The sequence below is a fragment of the Taudactylus pleione genome, unplaced genomic scaffold, assembly GCF_031769625.1.
Source record: "Taudactylus pleione unplaced genomic scaffold, aTauple2 ptg000076l, whole genome shotgun sequence".
In the NCBI taxonomy this organism is placed as follows: domain Eukaryota; kingdom Metazoa; phylum Chordata; class Amphibia; order Anura; family Myobatrachidae; genus Taudactylus; species Taudactylus pleione.
The window spans coordinates 596099-618908 of NW_028284478.1; the positions used below are offsets into that span (position 1 = coordinate 596099).

The following is a 22810-nucleotide window of genomic DNA, read 5'->3' on the forward strand; positions in this document are numbered from 1 at the left end:
TATGATTGTCTATACCCCACATGCTGTGTCTGCCCTGTTGAACTCTGCCCAAACCAGACACGTATCCTCAGCTAGATTCACCAAATGGGAACTAGCTCTAATAGCACCCTCAAACATCACTATAAAGCAGTGTAATACATTAAATCCAGCAACGTACTTACTGTATGTGCATAAGAATGCACAAAGGGTGGAGGATGAGTCTCTGGTAGAAAGTGAGTTTTGCAAAGGTATTGATATGCATGATTGTATGGATTATCTTAACCAGACCTTTACCGCTAGACCTGACATACGTGACATACCTTTAGAGAATGCAGATGTGACATTTTACACAGATGGAAGTTGCCATAGACAAACGGACACAGGTGAGTTATGTACAGGTTATGCTGTTGTAGATGACACAGACATCATAGAAGCTGAACCTCTTGGTCCTCCTCACTCAGCCCAAGTGGCAGAGTTAGTAGCACTGAGAAGAGCGTGTGCACTAGCACTGAGTGCTTAGTAGCACTGAGAATTGGCAGCATGCAAATCTGCTAACATTTAAACAGACTCTAGGTATGCGTTCGGGGTGGTTCGCGATTTCGGAGCTCTATGGCGTCTGAGAATTTTTATGACAGCAGCAGGCACACCAGTCGCACATTCCAGACACATAAAAGGATTATTAAAAGCAATTCAGTTGCCCAAAATGAAAGTGTAAAGCCCACACATGTGAGGAAGATCCGGTATAATTGGGCAACAACAGGGCGGATGAAGCTGACAAGTGGGCAGCAGGTTTAAAAACAAATGTACCCATAGAACAAGTAATGGTTTTCCAAACAGTTGACATGCAGAAATTAATTGAGATGCAAAATTTGTGTTCTACCCAAGAGAAAGCAACCTGGAAGTCTAAGGGATGTGGGCAAGAGCCCTCTGGACTCTGGAGGGACGGACAAGGTAAGCCGGTGGCACCTAAGGTGTATTACCCAAGCCTGGCAGAGGCAGCGCACGGACTGACTCACTTGGGAAAACAAGGTATGTGTAAGTTAGTGAAGGCATATTGGTACGCACCGGGTTTTTCTTCACAAGCAGAAAAGAGAGCAATGTCCTGTCTGACCTGTTTGAGGAAGAACATAGGGAAAACGATCCCTAATGAACCATCCCACATTCCCCCGACTGACGGTCCTTTCCAGGTAGTACAAATTGATTTCATCCAATTACCACCCTGCAGGAATCTCAAGTATGTGTTAGTTTGAACCGATGTATTTTCTAATTGGGTAGAGGCATACCCAGCGGCCACTAATACTGCTGTATTCACTGCTAAAAAGATTGTACAGGAATTTGTATGCAGGTATGGTATCCCTAGAATGATTGAAAGTGATAGGGGTACCCATTTCACCGGGGACGTCTTCCAGATAATGTGTAAATTGATGGGTATTGATAGCAAACTCCACACCCCATATCGACCCCAAGCCAGTGCCAAGGTAGAGAGAGTGAACGGCACTATTAAAAACAAATTAAGTAAGATCATGGCTGAGACTGGACTAGCATGGCCAGAAGCACTACCTTTGGTCCTACATAGCATAAGGACCACTCCTAGGCCTCCACTTAATCTGTCCCCATTTGAAATACTGTTTGGTAGACAACCTCATTTAATTATAAGCCCACAGAAAGATGTGAAGAGTAACAGCGAGGTCACTGTTAAGTATCTTATAACAATGAGCAAACAGTTGCAGCAACAGCAGAAATTTAAATTGTTGTCACCCGATATGCCAGAGATAAACTGTCATGATGTCAAACCTGGAGAATATGTTATGGTCCGAAATTTTTTACGCTCAGGTTGCCTAATAGATCGATGGGAGGGGCCGTACCAGGTGCTGTTGACGAGTGCCACATCCTTGAAGGTGGCCGAGAGAGACACCTGGGTCCATGCCACTCAGAAAGGTTAATCAACCGGTGGAGAAGCAGGGCAGAGTTGAAGCAAATAATGAGGATCTGGCAATTGCAAACCTGTTCCGGAAAAATTAAAAGGTGACAGTGAGAAACCTGAGCTAAAAGAAAATTGTAGATCAGTGTCACAGCAAAAGAACCGTTCTGCTGTGTTCATGTGTGTACTCTTCTTTCAGAATTTCCATCATGATTGGTTTATCTGGAGATTCCTGGTTCTTGTGACGGAGGATAGATGGAGGAGGCGGGAGCTGATGCTGGTGTAATGGAGTGAAATCGAGAGGAGGAGTGCTATACCAAACCAGCGGAGTGCCGGTCCAATTTCAGTACAGTAAATTGTTGTGAAAATATGAACAACAATACTAAGGAAGAACTGTATTACAATCCTGAGTTATGATGTAGTGTATAACAATGTAGCCTGAGTTTGAGTGGTCGTGTATGGATATAATGTTTATGTTGTTTTAAGTCATCTTAGGTAATGCAGTCCCAACCCCTTTCAAGGCTCCCCTTATAGGATAGGTACATCCCCACATCTTTCCTATGATCCCTTAAGGATCCGCGGTGTGCGTATGAGGGCAGTTTTATGTCCCTCCCAGAGATGCATTATCTGAATGGTTCAAATGACCACACTGTGTCATACCATAATAACATTGAACGGTATATTCTCATGCATGGCTAAACAGATTCAGAATAGGTTGTGATAGCGCTTGATTGGCTATCAAAGGGTGGACTGTCGAAACCGGATAATTGGGTAAGACAGAATCTGTTTGCAATCTAGAAAACCTGAAAGACACCATCTTGCGAATGGCAGCAAGACTCCATTTTAGAAAAAGAAAGCTTACACAGCGCCATCTTGCCAAAAATACATAATACCAACACAGCGCCATATTGCTAAAAAGTCGCAATTTAGCTATTCAGCACACAAAGTTGCTAAAAAGTAACACGAACAGCTTTTTAATAATCTTCCCCAACACATACTGAAAGTTTTCAGCACACATAAAAATAACTTCCCAACATGATAAAATCTCACAGCACTATTTTGTAAAAAAAAAATAGATAGTCAGCCTTCCCTCAAATGCATGCAGACAGTGTTTAACACATAAACACTAACTTATTAGCATTTGGAATCCTATACAAAGCCCATCCTGGAGAAAATCCCTATACCATAACACGACACAATATACTGTGGTGCTATGAGCATTTTTACTTAAGAATATATGAGCTGTGGCAATTGTAATGTAGCCTAGCTATGGAGCTACACACCATCCCCACAACCAAAACAAGCAGAATAAAGAGTGGGGCTCCGACTGCACTGCTGGGAGCCTCCACCCTGTATGAGAACTAAATTCACTGTATAAACACATTTTGCAATTGCAGTTTAAAAACATCAGAAAAATACATGTGTGCTTGTGTATATATATATATATATATATATATATGTGTGTGTGCATATATATATATATATATATGTATGTGTGTGCATGTGGCCCATCATGCATGGACTTACGTGTATGATATCACACACAGACTATATTTGAAAAGTAGCAAAATTCCCTGCAACTCATACACACAATGTTAAACAGAACACAGTAAGCTTTTTAGTGATCCTTCCCAAAATCATACTGGCATGGCCACACACACACATAGATGCCCTTCCAGCTTAGTGCTGCTCGCTGAGTGCCCCACTGATCCTCAGACGCACAACACAATTCAGTGCTGTTTCTCCCCGCATACATACATTTAAAAGCAATGGTCCCATAACGCAAAAAGGATAATTATTACTTGGTTTAGTCGCAATGCTAGCATATAAAGAAATGAATGTTTTCTGTAACTATGGCTTAGTAAATGACAATTGGACCGTGTTTGGTGCCGTACTGATCTACTTTGTTCCCACAGCGTTCCGGTGGCATCGGTGAGAAGATCAGAACATGCAGCTATGAAATATGAATGTTAGAGAGAATAACTTCTTGAAATGTTGTATGCCATAGTTAGATTAGATTTATTATGCAGCGGGAAGGTGAACACAATCAGGCTGTTAGAGGCTGGGTTGTGTCTTTGCACTGACCTATGAATTGTACCGTAACGGAAGAAGCAAGAAGAGGAACCAATGAGAACCTGCCAAAGTGTTCTATTGTATTGCTTATCCCAGTACGGGTATATATGTGAGTGCTCTGAAACAAGATGCCAGTCTGCAGTGTTCCTGTTATGCTGTTCGACGGTGGTCTCATTATTGATGCCGGTACCTGGTCCCACGCGTATGTATTGGCTGTACCTTATGACATAATATTTGTACAATTTATTTTGCGCTCATTGTTGGATCATAGCGTGGTAACATCTGTACTCTTACCTGAATAATAATCTTTAGCGCGTTGGACCGCTATTCAACTGTCTTAGAGTTTTGTTAAAGGTATAATTAAACACAGCGCTAATTAGTGACATCTTGTGGTTTTAGAAGGTATAGGCAGGTTTTGTCTTAGAGGTTCTAGGCAGGTGAATCTTAGAGGTTTATAGGCTGGAATGTATTAAAGGTTTATTTACGATTCAACAGATGTATTTTGTAATCTTGGAAACGATGCATTAGAGCATCGAAACGGTGATACTAACCTGCATTTCTGTGAATTCTTTTGGAGTGCCACTGATTGATGTGGTACATTGGGATAGTTTCTGACTATCCACAGAGGGCACCCAGGCTGCTATACATTACGTGGGAGTGCCATTCACTACTTGGACATTTATATATATATACACACACACACCCCTCAGTGACAAACTGCCGGCGTCTGATCAGTTGTGGTGTTGCTATAAAAGGTGTCTCATGCTATGTATCTTGATGAGAGAACTCTATGATATAGCTCTGAAAAATTGACCAAACAAACCTGGGGCCTAAGCTTTACTACAAGTTGACGGGAGTAGTGCTGCCCACCCAACTCTCTTTATATATATATATATATATATATATATATATATATATATATATACACACACACACACACACACACACACACACACACACGCTACCGTTCAAAAGTTTGGAATCACTTAGAAGTTTCCTTATTTGTGAAAGAAAAGCACTGTTTTTTTCAATAAAGATAACATTAAATGAATCAGAAATACACTCTATACATTGTTATTGTGGTAAATGACTATACTAGCTGCAAATGTCTGTTTTTTAAAGGAATATCTACATAGCTGTATATAGGCCCATTTTCAGCAACCATCACTCCAGTGTTCTTGTGCAATTATGTTAGCACAGCTGAAAACGGGTTTGCTCATTAGAGAAGCTATGAAACTGGCCTTCCTTTGAGCTAGTTGAGTATGTGGAGCATCAAATTTGTGGGTTCGATTATACTCTCTAAATGGCCAAAAAAAGAGAACTTTCATGTGAAACTTGACAGTCTATTCTTGTTCTTAGAACTGAAAGCTATTCCATGAGAGAAATTGCCAAGAAACTGAACATTTCCTACTACGGTGTGTACTACTACCTTCACAGAACAGCACAAACAGGCTCTAACCAGAGTAGAAAGAGAAGTGGGAGGCCCCGGTGCACAACTGTGCAAGAAGACAAGTACATTAGAGTATCTAGTTTGAGAAATAGACGCCTCACAAGTCCTCAACTGGCAGCTTCATTAAATGGTACCCGCAAAACGCCAGTGTCAACATCTACAGTGAAAAGGCGACTCCGGGATACTGGCCTTCTAGGCAGAGTGGCAAAGAAAAAGCCATATCTGAGACTGGCCAATAAAAGGAAAAGATTAATATGGGCAAAAGAACACAGACATTGGACAGAGGAAGATTGGAAAAAAGTGTTATGGACAGACAAATCAAAGCTTGAGGTGTTTGGATCACACAGAAGAACATTTGTGAGATGCAGAACAAGTGAAAAGATGCTGGAAGAGTGCCTGACACCATCTGTCAAGTATGGTGGAGGTAATGAGATGGTCTGGGGCTGCTTGGGTTCTGGTAAAGTGGGAGATTTGTACAAGGTTAAAGGGATTTTGAATAAGGAAAGCTATCACTCCATTTTGCAACGCCATACCCTGTGGACAGCGCTTGATTGGAGCCAATTTCCTCCTCCAACAGGTCAATGGCCTCGTCTATTTAGGGAAGAAGCAGGCAGCTGGTATTCTGTCTGTAACGGAGTGGCCAGTGCAGTCACCAGATCTCAACCCCATTGAGCTGTTGTGGGAGCAGCTTGACCATATGGTACGCATTAAGTGCCCATCAAGCCAATCCAACTTGTGAGCGGGGCTTCAGGAAGCGTGGGGTGAAATTTCTTCAGATTACCTCAACAAATTAACAGCTAGAATGCCAAAAGTCAGCAATGCTGTAATTGCTGCAAAAGGAGCATTCTTTGATGAAAGCAAAGTTTGAAGGACAAAATTATTATTTCAAATAAAAATCATTATTTCTAACCTTGCCAATGTCTTGACTATATCTTCTATTCATTGTGCAGCTCATTTGAAAAATAAGTCAGTTTTTATGTAAAACACGAAATTGTCTGGGTGACCCCAAACTTTTGTACGGTAGTGTATATATATATATATATATATATATATATATATATCTCTAATACTGTATTGGGTGTGTCGGACCATTTGGATTCATATATATATATATACATACATACATACACTAGCATGCAAAGCTTATATGGTTACTTATATTGCTCTATCTTAATGAATATCAACTTTAACTGCCCCCTAAAAGGGAAGATAAATATATGTGAGGTTCTGGTTTTGTTGTGAACCCGGGGTGGTAATAGGAGCAGACACTGAAGCAGGTTTAAAAGTAAATGTGTAGCTTTTAATGAGTGGCTTAACAGACATGAATGTGGCAAAACAAAAAGTCCAGGCATAGCACTAAAGTGCACTTGGGAACTGTAGTGAGGCAATGGGAAAAAGTTCAGGTAGTGATAGACAGAAGGCAGTCCAGTATTCCAGGTTTTGTGAGATTGAAATGAAGTGCAGGCTGAGGAAATATTATCCAGTGGAAATGCAAGTGGAGGCAAGGTGCAGGGTAACAGCTGACACAGGTACTCAGGCAAGGGAGAGGCAATGGAGGATGTAGGAGAATCCAGCGGGGCTGGAACAGGCAGGGTGAAGCAGGCTTAGTTAATGATTCCAACAGGCAGGTAAGTGAGCACAGGAACTCTCTCTCAGCTCTCGCTGAGAAACACGTTGCACTGTTAATGAAAGGAAGCTTGGCACTCCCTTAAATACCCAGTGCCCACACAGGACCACGCACAGCCAATGCACCCCGCCAGACGCCCCTCGCCATAGTGTCCTCACAGGTATTACCTGCTGACCGGCATTCCGAGAAACCCTGGTCGTGACAATATAGAGTTATGGTAGACTTACCTAGATAACTCCTTTTCATTGAGGTCCATAGGGTCCACAGGGATACCATGGGGTATATTATGGTTGGAAGATAAGGCACCAAACGGCTAAAGCTTTAGCTCCCAGAATGCCCTGGGTCCTCCTCCATATATACCCCACCCCTAGCCATAGGTCTTCAGTTTAGTTAACAAGCCTAAAGGCAGGAGAAGGAAAGAGAAGGAAGAACAATCTTACACCAGAACACTCTTACAGAAACCAGCATAGGTGGCTCCCCCTCTGCCTTATCTTTTGACATAGTCAAAGTAAATGCAAAATTGCAAAGTTATGGGACAGTCTTCACAAAATCTCAATTAATGTGAAGTACTACAGAAAGAAATAAGTTATAATTGACAGATAGAAATAATAAAAAAGTATCAGTCAGCAGCAAACAGTCACTTACAATGCACATGTAATATAATTACAATTGGCTCTAAATCCACTACAGCAGGGGTTCCGAACCACGGTCTTCAAGGCACACTAAGTCCATGTTTTAAGGATAGCCTACTTGAGCACAGGTGACAATTAGTACCTCAGTTATTTTAATTTAACCACCTGTGCTGAAACATGGATATCACTAATACCAGGACTGTTAGTGTGCCTTGAGGACCGAGGTTGGGAATCACTGCACTACAGCAATGCAAAGGAATTGTAGGACATAGAGCACTGTAAACCTTAACCAAGGGAGAGGTATAAAGGGAGACTGACCCAGACCTTCATGAGACCACAGCTACTGGGTGCAATGCATGGACCATGAGCGTCTCATACACGTGGACGGTAGATGAAGCAACCCAGACACATGAAATCCTCATAGGGACTGCGTATGGGTCGGGGGAGGAGCTGCCAGGGGAGCGCCTACCTCTAAGCAGTCCTCCTGTTACAAAGGTGCGTCTGAATCCTGCCGCACCAAACAACAAACTGACGGGGTATATATGGAGGAGGAACCGGAGTATTTTGGGAGCTAAAGCTTTAACTACAGTATTTGGTGCCTGCTCTTCCAACCATAATATTCCCCATGGTATCCCTGTGGACCCCGAAGAAATAATTATTGTAATGAGTAAGCGAAACTCAATATTCCCAGCAGCTGAAATCAAAGAACGCAATAAAATTAGACAAGCTCCAGTATCAGTTGATAGTTAAAAGACGCCAGCATAATATAGGTCTAAATGGTCACATAGTTTGCAGAAAACAGTTGTTGAGGCCTGAAAATAAAGTAAAACCGCGGTATTGGACACTGAATCAGTGGAAAAAAGTATTTTGGACAGACAAGTCCAAATTTGAGCCTTTCAGAACCAGAAGACGTCAGTAGGTTTGAAGACTGGTCAGAGAACGTGTGTTAGATAATTGTATAAGTCATACAGATAAACAGGGTGGTGGTCATGTCGAGATTTGGGGTAGTTTTTGTGGAGGAAAGATCAGAGATTTAATGAAAATAACAACTATGGTTAAGAAACAATACCACAGTATTTTAGTACATCACGCTGTACCGAGTGGAACTCGAAATATTGCAAAGGGGTTCATCATGCAACAACATAATAACACTAAGAACACATCTAAACTGTGTATCTGTTGTTTAAAAAGTAAAGCAGAAAGTTCTACAAATTATGTCATTGCCTCCTCAGTCACCTGATCTCAATCCTTTCCTCCTCAGTCACATGATCTCAATCCTTTCCTCCTCAGTCACCTGATCTCAATCCTTTCCTCCTCAGTCACCTGATCTCAATCCTTTCCTCCTCAGTCACCTGATCTCAATCCTTTCCTCCTCAGTCACCTGATCTCAATCCCTGCCTCCTCAGTCACCTGATCTCAATCCTTTCCTCCTCAGTCACATGATCTCAATCCTTTCCTCAGTCACATGATCTTAATTCCTGCTACCTAAATCACCTGATCTCAATCCCTGCCTCCTCAGTCACCTGATCTCAATTCTTGCTTCCTTAGTCACCTGATCTCAATCCTTGTCTCCTCAGTCACCTGATCTCAATCCTTGTCTCCTCAGTCACCTATTCTCAATCCCTGCCTCCTACGTCACCTGATCTCAATTCTTGCTTCCTTAGTCACCTGATCTCAATCCTTGTCTCCTCAGTCACCTGATCTCAATTCTTGCTTCCTCAGTCACCTGATCTCAATCCCTGCCTCCTACGTCACCTGATCTCAATTAAGAAACTCTGGGATGAATTAGATATGAAAGTTAGTGGAATGGCTCCAAAAAATACTGAAAACTTATGGGAATGCCTGAACGAGGCTTGGAAAGGCAGAACTTAGCAAACTTTAGAAAAGTTGGTGTCTCGAATGCCCAAATCATGTGAAGCAGTGAAACGCACCAAAGGAGGACACATTAATGAAAGTCAAATTTAATCTGAAATTTGTTATACAATTTATATAATTAGATATAATAAATGTTAATGTTTAGCTATAATATCACGTGAAACATTATTATGAATATTTTCATAATTTCACTACATTTTGTCTTTTATTATCAATTATTTTCCATGGCCAAATACTTTTGCAAGCCATACAATTTTATAGATACAGTATATATATATATATATATATATAGATACACACACACACACACACACACACACACACACACACAGATTCTGTACAGAAATTATGGCACTCACCAGACTAATATAACAGTGCATTTATTGTCCAAACAAAAACCAAAATCACATGTACATATCATGCCCCAATGTTTCTGTCCCACCCAGGAGCTTTGTCACGGCAGTGACATCAGAATACACTATCAATGTTGCATAGGTTCAGCAGAGCACTGGAAAATACAGATGCGTCCAGGTTCATTGTAGCTGATCGCGCCACATACATGCACCATGCTATTCCCCACGTTATGGCACGCTATGGAGCGATCGCAGTGTGCACCATTTATTTCTCTGATGGCGCGCTTGCATGCACATCTCTGACCACGGGAGTGTGCCTCGCACTATGCGTAGCGCCATTGACAACACACTAGTTGGGCACATCTGTACAGAGCAGTCTCCCTGGCCCCAACTTGTGCAGAACATTTTCTCTTTATATATATATATATATATTGTAATACGACCGGATTAGGGGTCCCTCTCCTGGGGTAGATGGACTCCCTCTTCACACACACAGCAGCCGGAAAAATAGTACACCAGTCTGGGGTCTCGTACTAGCTGGTTGGCACGTCTTTATTGTGCAACGTAAAAGGAAAAACAAAGCATAAAAGTAAACGCTAGCCCGTCTGGGCGCTAACTAGACAAGAGGTTCCCTCTCTAATGAAATAGTGGGGCCTACTGCCTCCACCATCAACACAAGGGTATGCACAAAACTTACAGGTATTTTTCACCAAGTGTCTCTGAGCCAGCCAGTCTGCTTGCTCTCCCAGGTATGAGACACTAGCTTACAATCTCACACAGCCTATATCAGCCAGTTCCAGGTGCAGACCGTAATGAGCCTACTAACAGGCCAAAAACTGGAGTGGCCTGTGGATGGAGCCCTCCCTCTCCTCACATCCACACCCCCATGACCCAAACCGGTTTTTCAAAAAGCCGACACTCAAATCTGCTTCACTGCAGACTTTTAGAACACAGGTCAAAAACCTAGGACAAATGTATCTACCACTGAACACTTTACCAGTGATCCTATCACAATATATACACACACAGTGGTGGAAGTGGGGTGGCATGACATTCCGCCACTTCCTATTTGCCACAGTAGAGAATGTACCGGCCCTGGGATGGAGTATGGGATCCCAGCCCTGGAACAGCAGTGGCATTGTCTGGAGATGTGTCCCGCTGGGGACACATCTCAATTGGTGGTGGTGCTGGTACAGAGCTGGGAGCATCGGGTTCCAGCTGCAATGCAATTTAAAGAAAGCACTGGCCAACCGGCCAAAGGCGTCTTGCAGACTGCCAGCCAATGAGAAGCCAAGTGGCAGCTTCTTATTGGCTTACTGTCGGCACTGTATTTAAAAAGCCTCCTTCTTTTGATTGGCAGCCTGAGCCGGTCCACGAGCCAGGATTGGCTGACGGCCGGTCCTGACTTTAAACTGCACAGCAGCCGGGACACAATGCTCCAGGTTTTGTTTCAGCATAGTGAGGTCAGAGTAAAACAGAGAAAGGGGAGGGTGTGAGAGGGAATCTGTTAGAGAGAGCGGCAGGGGATGAGAGAGGTAAACAGGCAGTTAGTGGTGTAGGGTGTGAGAGGGAATCAGTTAGTGAGAAGGGCAGGGGGGTGATAGAGGGAAGCAGGCAGGGAGAAGTGTGGGTGTGAACGGTGCAGAAGGTGCGATGGAAGCAGGGGCTGAAAGAGGGGAGATTCTAATCTCCATACCCCAACCTCTAAATTCTCTAAATTAGGGTCCTGGTGACAGCTGAGTGCGTCGGGCACAACTTTAACCAAGGGAGCCTGTTCTGGACCTTCCACTGGATGGATTTGGATGACATCACATAATTTGGATGAAAACTTCACAGAATGGTAACTTTGGATCCCAGAAGACATACTAGGGGGTTAGGGCCCCAGTCGGGCCTCCCGTTGGTGTACGCTGGGTAGAACATTGACTCAGAGAGCCTGTTCTCAGTATACCACTGGTTGGATTTGGATGACATCGCATAATAAAACTTTTATATATACATATATATATATATATATATATATATATAAAAGCAAAAGAAAGGCTATAGCACAGCCGTATATATACAAACATAGACATATGTCTATGTTTGTATATATATGGCTGTGCTACAGCCTTTCATTGTGTATGTATCCCTGAAGACGAGGGGCTGTCCCTCGAAACGTCGGAATAAAGATTTAACCTTTTTCATGCTATTGGAAAGACTGCAGAGTGCCACCTTCTTTTGCTTTTCTATATATATATAGTGCCACCTTCTTTTGCTTTTCTATATTTGGATGTTAACATCCTAGGAGTGCACCGCAGCGTTTGAAGTGATTGAATTGAACACAGGGAGTGCCGGACTTCAGTCCATGTATTATATATATATATATATATATATATATATACACACACACACTAGCTGAAGGGTACATATATACACACACGCACATGGATAAACAAAAGGTTGAAAATCAGATGAGTGAAGTCATGCAGAGGATTATAACATATATCTAGGTGGTCGGTAGAAGCAGGTGAAGTTGTTCTGGTCTATCCAGATCACCACCTGAGGGCACAGATGGCGAAGTCTGTCATCACCTCTGGGAGTGTTCATAGTAAATATTGTACATTTTAATGCATCTTTATTAAGCCCAATAATAATTTGTAGTTTAAATTTCCCTAATGCTGTACACCCTCCTCTTTTTATATTAATGACACACATCCCAATTATCTGCAGAGGAATAACTTCAAATGTTAATATACTGTGTGATTGGAGTGTTGCTACCGCCCTGTTTTGTATAAGCTCATAGAAATACTTTTCTCCTGTGTCACAGCTGATGTCAAACAAGGTTTGATTTATGTGTAAAACGTTTTCCACACTCAGAGCATAGAAATAGTTTCTCACCTGTGTGATATCTCCTATGTGTAACAAGATCTGATTTCCATGTACTATATTTCCCACACTCTTGACATGGCCTCTCACCTGTGTCTAACAAGTTGTGATTTCCGTGTAAATTATTTCCCACACTCTGGAAATGACCTCTCACCTGTGTGACTTCTCTGATGTCTAACAAGTTGTGATTTCTGTATAAAACATTTCCCACACTCAGAGCATGGAAATGGCTTCTCACCTGTGTGACTTCTCTCATGTATAACAAGTTGTGATTTCCATGTAAAACATTTCCCACACTCAGAGCATGTAAATGGTTTCTCACCTGTGTGTCTTCTCTGATGTCTAAAAAGTTCTGATTTCATTGTAAAACATTTCCCACACTCAGAGCATGAAAATGGTTTCTCACCTGTGTGACGTCTCTGATGCGAAACAAGATCTGATTTCTGTGTAAAACATTTCCCACACTCAGAACATGGAAATGGCTTCACACCTGTGTGACTTCTCTGATGTGTAACAAGAGATGATTTTCGTGTAAAATATTTCCCACACACAGAACATGGAAATGGTTTCTCTCCTGTGTGACATTTCCAATGTGTAACAAGATGTGATTTGTTAGTAAAACATTTCCCACACTCAGAGCATGGAAATGGTTTCTCACCTGTGTGACTTCTCTGATGTATAACAAGAGCTGATTTCTGTGTAAAACATTTCCCACACACAGAACAGGGAAATATTTTAATAGGTGTATAAGCTGCACTATGTGTAACAATTGGGTTATCAGGAGAACATTGGTAACAATTAGAGGGATCAGATGATATAGCTGCACTGGGAGGTACTGGATGTAAATTTAGTGTAACGGGATTATCTCCTAGAGATTCCTGTGTGATGTTATCTTCCATTTTAATATCTGTAGACAAGACGGGATTTCCCTCCAAGTCATTCCTGCTTGTGCGTCCATCTGCTGGAAATACAATAACTATATTATTATTACTCACAGCTCTTTATATAGCACAGACATACTGAGAAGCACTTTATGTAGCACAGACATACTGAGAAGCATGTTATATAGCACAGACATACTGAGAAGCACTTTATATAGCACAGACATAATGAGAAGCACTTTATATAGCACAGACACACTGAGAAGCACTTTATATAGCACAGACATACTGAGAAGCACTTTATATAGCACAGACACACTGAGAAGCACTTTATATAGCACAGACATACTGAGAAGAACTTTATATAGCACAGACATACTGAGAAGCATGTTATATAGCACAGACATACTGAGAAGCACTTTATATAGCACAGACATAATGAGAAGCACTTTATATAGCACAGACACACTGAGAAGCAGATTATATAGCACAGACACTCTGAGAAGCACTTTATATAGCACAGACACACTGAGAAGCACTTTATATAGCACAGACATACTGAGAAGCACTTTATACAGCACAGACATACTGAGAAGCACTTTATACAGCACAGACATACTGAGAAGCACTTTATATAGCACAGACATACTGAGAAGCTCTTTATATAGCACAGACACACTGAGAAGCACTTTATATAGCACAGACATAATGAGAAGCACTTTATATAGCACAGACACACTGAGAAGCAGATTATATAGCACAGACACTCTGAGAAGCACTTTATATAGCACAGACATACTGAGAAGCACTTTATATAGCACAGACATACTGAGAAGCACATTATATAGCACAGACACACTGAGAAGCACATTATATAGCACAGACACTCTGAGAAGCACTTTATATAGCAAAGACATACTGAGAAGCACTTTATACAGCACAGACATACTGAGAAGCACTTTATACAGCACAGACATACTGAGAAGCACTTTTTATAGCACGGACATACTGAGAAGCACTTTTTATAGCACGGACATACTGAGAAGCACTTTATATAGCACGGACATACTGAGAAGCTCTTTATATAGCACGGACATACTGAGAAGAACTTTATATAGCACGGACATAATGAGAAGCACTTTATATAGCACGGACATAATGAGAAGCACTTTATATAGCACGGACATACTGAGACACACTTTATATAGCACAGACATACTGAGACGCACTTTATATAGCACAGACATACTGAGAGGCTCTTTATATAGCACAGACATACTGAGAGGCTCTTTATATAGCACAGACACACTGAGAAGCACGTTATACAGCACAGACATACTGAGAAGCTCTTTATATAGCACAGACATACTGAGAAGAACTTTATATAGCACAGACATACTGAGAAGAACTTTATATAGCACAGACATACTGAGAAGCACGTTATATAGCACAGACATACTGAGAAGCACGTTATATAGCACAGACATACTGAGAAGCACTTTATATAGCACAGACACACTGAGAAGCACTTTATATAGCACAGACATACTGAGAAGCATTTTATATAGCACTGACACACTGAGAAGCACTTTATATAGCACAGACACACTGAGAAGCACTTTATATAGCACAGACACACTGAGAAGCACTTTATATAGCACAGACATACTGAGAAGCACTTTATATAGCACATACCTACTGAGAAGCACTTTATATAGCACAGACATACTGAGAAGCTCTTTATATAGCACAGACATACTGAGAAGCTCTTTATATAGCACAGACATACTGAGAAGCACTTTATACAGCACAGACATACTGAGAAGCACTTTATATAGCACGGACATACTGAGAAGCACTTTATATAGCACGGACATACTGAGAAGCACTTTATATAGCACGGATATACTGAGAAGCACTTTATATAGCACAGACATACTGAGAAGCACTTTATATAGCACAGACATAATGAGAAGCACTTTATATAGCACAGACATACTGAGACACACTTTATATAGCACAGACATAATGAGAAGCACTTTATATAGCACAGACACACTGAGAAGCACTTTTTATAGCACGGACATACTGAGAAGCACTTTATATAGCATGGACATACTGAGAAGCTCTTTATATAGCACAGACATACTGAGACGCACTTTATATAGCACAGACATACTGAGAGGCTCTTTATATAGCACAGACACACTGAGAAGCACGTTATACAGCACAGACATACTGAGACGCACTTTATGTAGCACAGACATACTGAGAGGCTCTTTATATAGCACAGACATACTGAGACGCACTTTATATAGCACAGACATTCTGAGAAGAGCTTTACAAACAATATTTAGTCATTCACATCACTCCATGCCCCAGTGGAGCTTACAATCTATATTCCCTACCACAGGGACACATAAATAAACACACAAGGGTTAACTTGTATTAGAAGCCAATCAACATACTAGTATGATTTTTGGAGGGTTGGAGGAAACACATGCAAACTACACAGAGCACCATAGCTTTGAATTGAACTCATGACTTTAGTGTGAAAAGACAGCAATGCTAAACACTACACCACCGTGTAACTATTATGAATGAAGTTGTTTCATTGTTTAATTTGCGGGTACAAACTATGACCACATTATTACATTTACAAATGTACAATCTACAAATAAGACTACAAATGAACAGATAAATTAATGTCATAGACCCAGCCCCAGGGACAGGCAGATGGCACATCACCAATGTATATCTCCCCCCAACTGCAGACTTTGCCGGGTAACGTTCCCTAGCCATCATCACAGAGCAGGAAGCCTCATTAGCCAGTGACGTTGGTGAACCACAATACCCATCCAGACCTCCCTCACACATACACATGGGAAACTTGAGGGGTAATTGCCAACAACTGCGTCCACACTACACAAAGTTCCCCAGGTGGATATATATGTAGCAAAAGCAGCCTCTATATGGTCCTCTGGTCATCCTCAGGGAGAGTATTCCCACCAGAGCCATGTTACTATATTAGGGCAATGAGTCACTGTATATAACCGCTGAGAGGGAAGGAGAGCGATAGGACAGAGCAACACAGAATGATGGCACAGAGCAGGGGAGGCAGCAGGACAGGGTAGGGGAATGGTGCAGGGCACAGACAGGCAACAACAAACAGGAAGAAAGCAGAAGGCAGAGCAGGATACAGAGACAAGTCAGCAGATAAAGCACAACAGTTCATCCAAGCACGGAGTCTGGAGGGAGCCATTGTGCAATGACAGGTGTCATTAGCTCTGTGTGGGTGTGAGAAGGTGGAGTTCATGTGACGTGTGTTGTGATGTGCACTATACAGCATGTTTAGGCTGGTGACACACAGTGACATGATATGAGAGGGAGAGCAGGAGTCTAATAGCTGATGGCTCCTGATGTATGAGATACACCAGACAGTGTGGGGAGGAGACTGGTCAGATCTCTGGGCTGGTAACACACAGTGACATGATGTGAGGGGGAGAGCAGGAGTATAATATTGGCTGATGTTTCCTGATGTATGAGATACACCAGAGAGTGTGGGGAGGAGACTGGTCAGATCTCTGGGCTAGTACCACACAGTGACATGATGTGAGGGGAGAGCAGGAGTAAAATACGGGCTGATGGCTTCTGATGTATGAGACACACCAGAGACTGTGGGGAGGAGACTGGTCAGATCTCTGGGCTGGTAACACACAGTGACATGAAATGAGGGGGGAGAGTAAAAGTATAATAGGAACTGATGGCTCCTAACTCCACACTGGGCAGATACATTTCACTCATTAGTTTGTACTGACCAAAAAGAATGTAGCAGTGACTGAGCAAGGACAATACAGTATGTGACTATTTTAGGTAATAAGTGTTCATTACTCACTTGTGCTGACATACGGAGGAGGTATTTCCTCCTCCGTAAACTGCTGATCACCCATCATATACGTCTCTTCTTCCCCCCCTTTGTCTTCTTCCTTCATATCAGTCACATACATCTCTTTTTCTCCCTCCTTCGTATCAGTCACATATGTCTCTTCTTCTTCCTCTATATCTTCTCCGTTTATATCAATCACATATGTCTCTTCTTCTTCCTCTATATCTTCTCCGTTTATATCAGTCACATATGTCTCTTCTTCTTCCTCTATATCTTCTCCGTTTATATCAGTCACATGCGTCTCTTCTTCTCCCTCTGTATCTTCTGCCTTCATATCAATCACATATGTCTCTTCTTCCTCTATATCTTCTCCGTTTATATCAGTCACATGCGTCTCTTCTTCTCCCTCTGTATCATCTGCCTTAATATCAGTCACATACCTCTCTTCTTCTCCCTCTATATATTCTACCTTCATATCAGTCACATAAGTCTCTGCTTCTCCCTCTATAGCTTTTGCCTTATCAGTCACAAATGTCTCTTCTTCTCCTTTTATATAATTTATCTTAATATTAATCAGATCTTCACCCTAATTAAATCAGAGAAAAAAAAATGCATAAAGTCTGATATCATTATTTGAGATTATACAGTATAATGTGAGTGTATAAAACACACACAGCTGCTCTAGTGACAGTATATTGGTGAGACACTAAATCTCAGCTACCTGATGCTCCTGTGGACTCCTGTGATTCTTCTCTGTATAATACTGGAAATAAAGAGGACAGGGACATCTCTCTGGGGTATTTCTGGGTCCATCTGTAGGAGACACGCAATGACTGAGTACATTGTATATATGTGATTATCAGATGATGTGTATGGTCCCCATACCTGCTCTCCCCTGTAAAATAAATGACATTCTCCTCTTACCCAGTGATGTGAGGGGCTGGTTCTTCTCCATCATCACGTCCTTGTACAGACCATTGTTTTCCTCTATATATTCCTCCTCCTGCATGGAGACATAGACAGTGACATCCTGACACCTTATAGGAATCTGACACACACAATGATACAGTCATCACCCAGGCACATCCCTGGTGTTACTGTATAATATCCCATTCCCAGCAGTCACCTCTCCAGTCATCACCCAGACACATCCCCTGGTGTTACTGTATTATGTCCCATTCCAGCAGTCACCTCCCCAGTCATCACCCAGACACATCCCCTGGTGTTACTGTATAATGTCCCATTCCCAGCAGTTACCTCTCCAGTCATCACCCAGACACATCCCCTGGTGTTACTGTATAATGTCCCATTCCCAGCAGTCATCACCCTGACACATCCCCTGGTGTTACTGTATAATGTCCCATTCCCAACAGTCACCTCTCCAGTCAGCGGCTGAATTATCTTGTTGCTAAGTTCCAGGATCTTCTGGTCATTCTGTCTCCCTTGTATCAGTGAGTGAGGTGGAGGCACTGAGATGGGGCTCTGGGTCCTGCTTAGTCCTCCTGACACAGGGGGATGGCTCCTGGGTGTCTCACAGTCACCGGATGTCTTCTTCACTACTGTGTAATCCTGTGTAATGAGGAGACATCAATGAAAATGTCAATTAAACTCCACCTAAATGTAGGTGTTTATTCAGGTGGTAACTTTGCATTACAGTCCCAGATCCCCTCACCTACCCAGTCATGTCCCTGTATTATTACTATAGTGATGTCACTGTGACACTCCCAGATCCTCTCACTTTCCCAGTCATGTCCATGTATTATTACTATAGATATGTGATGTCACTGTGACACTCCCAGATCCTCTCACTTTCCCAGTCATGTCCCTGTATTATTACTATAGATATAAGTGATGTCACACTCCCAGATCCCCTCACCTCCCCAGTCATGTCCCTGTATTATTACTATAGATATAAGTGATGTCACACTCCCAGACCCTCTCACCTCCCCAGTCAGCACGTAGATGATCTCCAGGGTGAGATGTAAGATCCTCTCAGTCCTGTTACTACTGTCCTTGTCCATCCTCAGTGAATCAGAGAAAATACAGAATTGTGTGATGTGTAATAAAGACTCTGGTTCCTCACAGCAGTACTGTCTAGAAATAAATAGAATAAATATAATACACAACACAGAGAACACATGTAACAGTCAGACATGTAATACTGAGTGACCAGTAAGTTTCCCCTTTCCCCCCAGCCATAGAGCCATGGTCAGTGTCTGGGAGAGGTTTCTGTGACCCAGCTCTATAAGACTCAGGGGCTGTCGCACAACGCTGTACTGCATAAGATTACACCAATGGTCCTGGCTGGGGGTTTTATTCTTCCAAGACATATATCAAATGCTCTTTGTACCACTAGAAATAAGTTACATCGGTGTTAGGAAACTGGGCCTGATTTAGACCCGCTCGCGAGCGCTCGCAAGCGGGTCGATGGTGCCCTAGTGCGCACGACGGAGGAAGCTCCGTCGTGCGCATGCGCGGGACCCGCATAGCGACGGCCAAGCCGTCGTTATGGGTCTCGCACCAAAGGGGTCATGCTGTCGATGGTGAGTGAGTTGCCCAGACGGAGGCGTTCCCATGGGAACGCCTACCGTCTGGGTCTGGCCCCACTGACATCACTAGTGATGTCAGTGGGAGTGCTTTTGGCTCTGATAGAGCCAAAAGCACTCCTGGGCTTGCAGCAGCGAGACCCTACCGCAGGGTCTTGTCGCAAGCCCGATGGTCGCCATGGTCTTGACCATGGCGACCATCTTTTTGGCCGCTCGCATATGCTGTGGGTGGTTACCCACAGCTATGCGAGCGGCCAGGAGGCTGCTCCAATTTTAGGTAGGAGGGCCCTGACTCAGAGCGAGCGCTCTGGTCAGAGCGTCCGGCTCTGAATCAGGCCCTCTGTCCTTTATTTTGTATCTGGCCTGCAGTACCTCTGTGCCACCAGAGGTGCTGCTGGTGTATTCTGACATTGTCTCCTCACATGCAGGAGTTAATATCACTCCCCTGTTTAACCACCTGCACCAGCCTCACAGACTATTTATTCCTGTCTCTCACCACGCCCCCTGCTGGTCATTGATTGTTTTCCCTGGATTGTAATTCCACAGCCGGAACCAGCATTGCATATAATCACAAATACAATGTGAAGATTTCACTGGATTGATCATATAAATATTGCACTGAGGGCCTGATTCAGCAAGGAACGCAGAAGCAAATTTGCACGCAGTCACACGATGTTTGAGCTCTGCGCATGCAGCGTGCAAACTGGTCACTGCAATCGGGAAAGCGATCACAGTGTCCATGCAGACCCATGGCTCGGTGATTGATAGGAAGTATCGTTTGTGGGTGGTAATGGTGGGGGTCCGCCAAATGCAGGCGTGCCAGTGCGTTTGAATGTCATTGCAGGGGCGTGCATAAATTAACTATTGCAACAGCATACGCAGTCTGAGGTCTCATAGCGTGCCGGAAGATTAGCAATGTGTGAGTAAGGTCTGACCTGCCGTAATGCTGCATGAGGCTCCGATGTTTCTCAATGTTACCGATGTTTTTGCAGCTGAACTGTGTGAGCGGATGCGTGCGTGATAGCATCAGGGATCTGTGCTGGATCAGGCCCTGAATCCCATAGATTTCAATGAAACGTTTCCTCCACTACTAGACACCACGTGAGTTTCACAGTAGCACTAATCTATACTCAATATAAGTAGTAAGCTACTAAAATCTGGCGCTGTTGTGAGATACAAACTTACTTTTGAAATCTGTACCTGCTGCAGTTAATATTAGGGTCTAGTAAACCCAAAGATCATTGATCTCAAAAAGAATTATAGAGAAACAAAAATGATTGCGCTGGTACAAAAATACATATGGTGAAAGGTTGTGCTCTGTATTATAGACGAGGAGGCTTGTTTAATTTACCCAATATAGGTTTATTGTATACACATAAAAAATATACACATTTAGAACGGCAATAAAAATAATAAATAAAAATCTGTTTGAAGGTTTTATCCAACAATACATAAGAACAATGTCATAAATGACTTAAACTGGTCAATAGACCTACGACCTAATAAACATATCACACATTGCACATATAGCCGCAACAATCTCAAGTAAATGGATAGCGATATGGATTTAGATCCTTGTGAAAAATGTGCAAGAAAAAAATCTATCAGCTAGGACACTGTATTATCAGGATTCTGCAACAATGAATATAGTGTAGCTAAATACGTATCCTGTATCAATAACAACTATTCAAGTTCCGTCAGGTGTATCCAATGTGCTAATGAAAATAAGAGCAACAAGTTCAGACTGATATATGTCACTGGTGTCCTATTGCACATATAATTACCATCCAGTACCGCTGATATGAAATTTGTCCCCAATAAATATGGGGGGGGGCATGATTAGGTTTAGGGGTTAGGCACTAGGGGGAGAGTTAGGTATAGGGTACGGTATGTTAACCCTTTCGGGACCCAGGCGCCGGGATTCTGACTGCCTGGGACCCAAGTGTCGGTATGTCATACTGATTCCTTTCTTGTTCTGTCCTAAACAACCCTATATAATAATACCACATATCAGTGTGTGCTGGGAGCTGTGTCATTCCCCCTCATATATCACTGTACAGTCCACTCCCCCCTATATAATAATAATACCACATATCAGTATATGCTGGGAGCTGTGTCATTCCCCCTCATATATCACTGTACAGTCCCCTCTCCCCCTATATAATAATAATACCACATATCAGTGTGTGCTGGAAGCTGTGCTATTCCCCCTCATATATCACTGTACAGTCCCCTCCCCTATATAATAATAATACCACATATCAGTGTGTGCTGGGAGCTGTGTTATTCCCCCTCATATATCACTGTACAGTCCCCTCCCCTATATAATAATAATACCACATATAAGTGTGTGCTGGGAACTGTGATATTCCTCCTCAAAAATCACTGTACAGACCCCTCTCCCCTTTATAATAATACCACATATCAGTGCGTGCTGGGAGCTGTGTTATTCCCCCTCATATATCACTGTACAGTCACCTCTCCCCTATATAATAATAATACCACATATCAGTGTGTGCTGTGAGCTGTTATTCCCCCTCATATATCACTGTACAGTCCCCTCCCCCCTATATAATAATACCACATAGTGTGTGTTGGGAGCTGTGTTATTCCCCTTCATACATCACTACGGTCTCCTCTCCCCTATATAATAATAATACAACATATCAGTGTGTGCTGGGAGCTGTGTTATTCCCCCTCATATATCACTGTACAGTCC

The 22810-nt window shown here is 42.5% G+C and overlaps 2 protein-coding genes across 5 annotated transcripts in view; one reads left to right on the top strand and one right to left on the bottom strand.

Annotated features, from left to right (window-relative positions):
- LOC148532448 (uncharacterized) overlaps window positions 1–22810 on the top strand; it is a 163235-nt gene that overhangs the window by 33969 nt on the left and 106456 nt on the right. The gene's annotated exons all lie outside the window — the stretch shown is intronic.
- The window catches only part of LOC148532449 (uncharacterized), an 88640-nt gene continuing 77867 nt past the window's right edge, over window positions 12038–22810 (bottom strand). The window contains exons 2-7 of one of the 3 annotated variants that reach the window (XM_088467816.1): window positions 19489–19639; window positions 18923–19114; window positions 18470–18548; window positions 18267–18358; window positions 17555–18131; window positions 12038–13736 (exon numbers count right to left, since the gene is read on the bottom strand). In XM_088467816.1, the coding sequence (XP_088323942.1) occupies window positions 12901–13736; window positions 17555–18131; window positions 18267–18358; window positions 18470–18548; window positions 18923–19114; window positions 19489–19566 (1854 nt within the window). In that variant the 5' untranslated portion in view covers window positions 19567–19639 and the 3' untranslated portion in view covers window positions 12038–12900. Of the gene's footprint in view, window positions 13755–17554; window positions 18132–18266; window positions 18359–18469; window positions 18549–18922; window positions 19115–19488; window positions 19640–22810 lie in introns of all 3 variants that reach the window. The other 2 variants (XM_088467815.1, XM_088467817.1) reach the window with 2 other exon arrangements.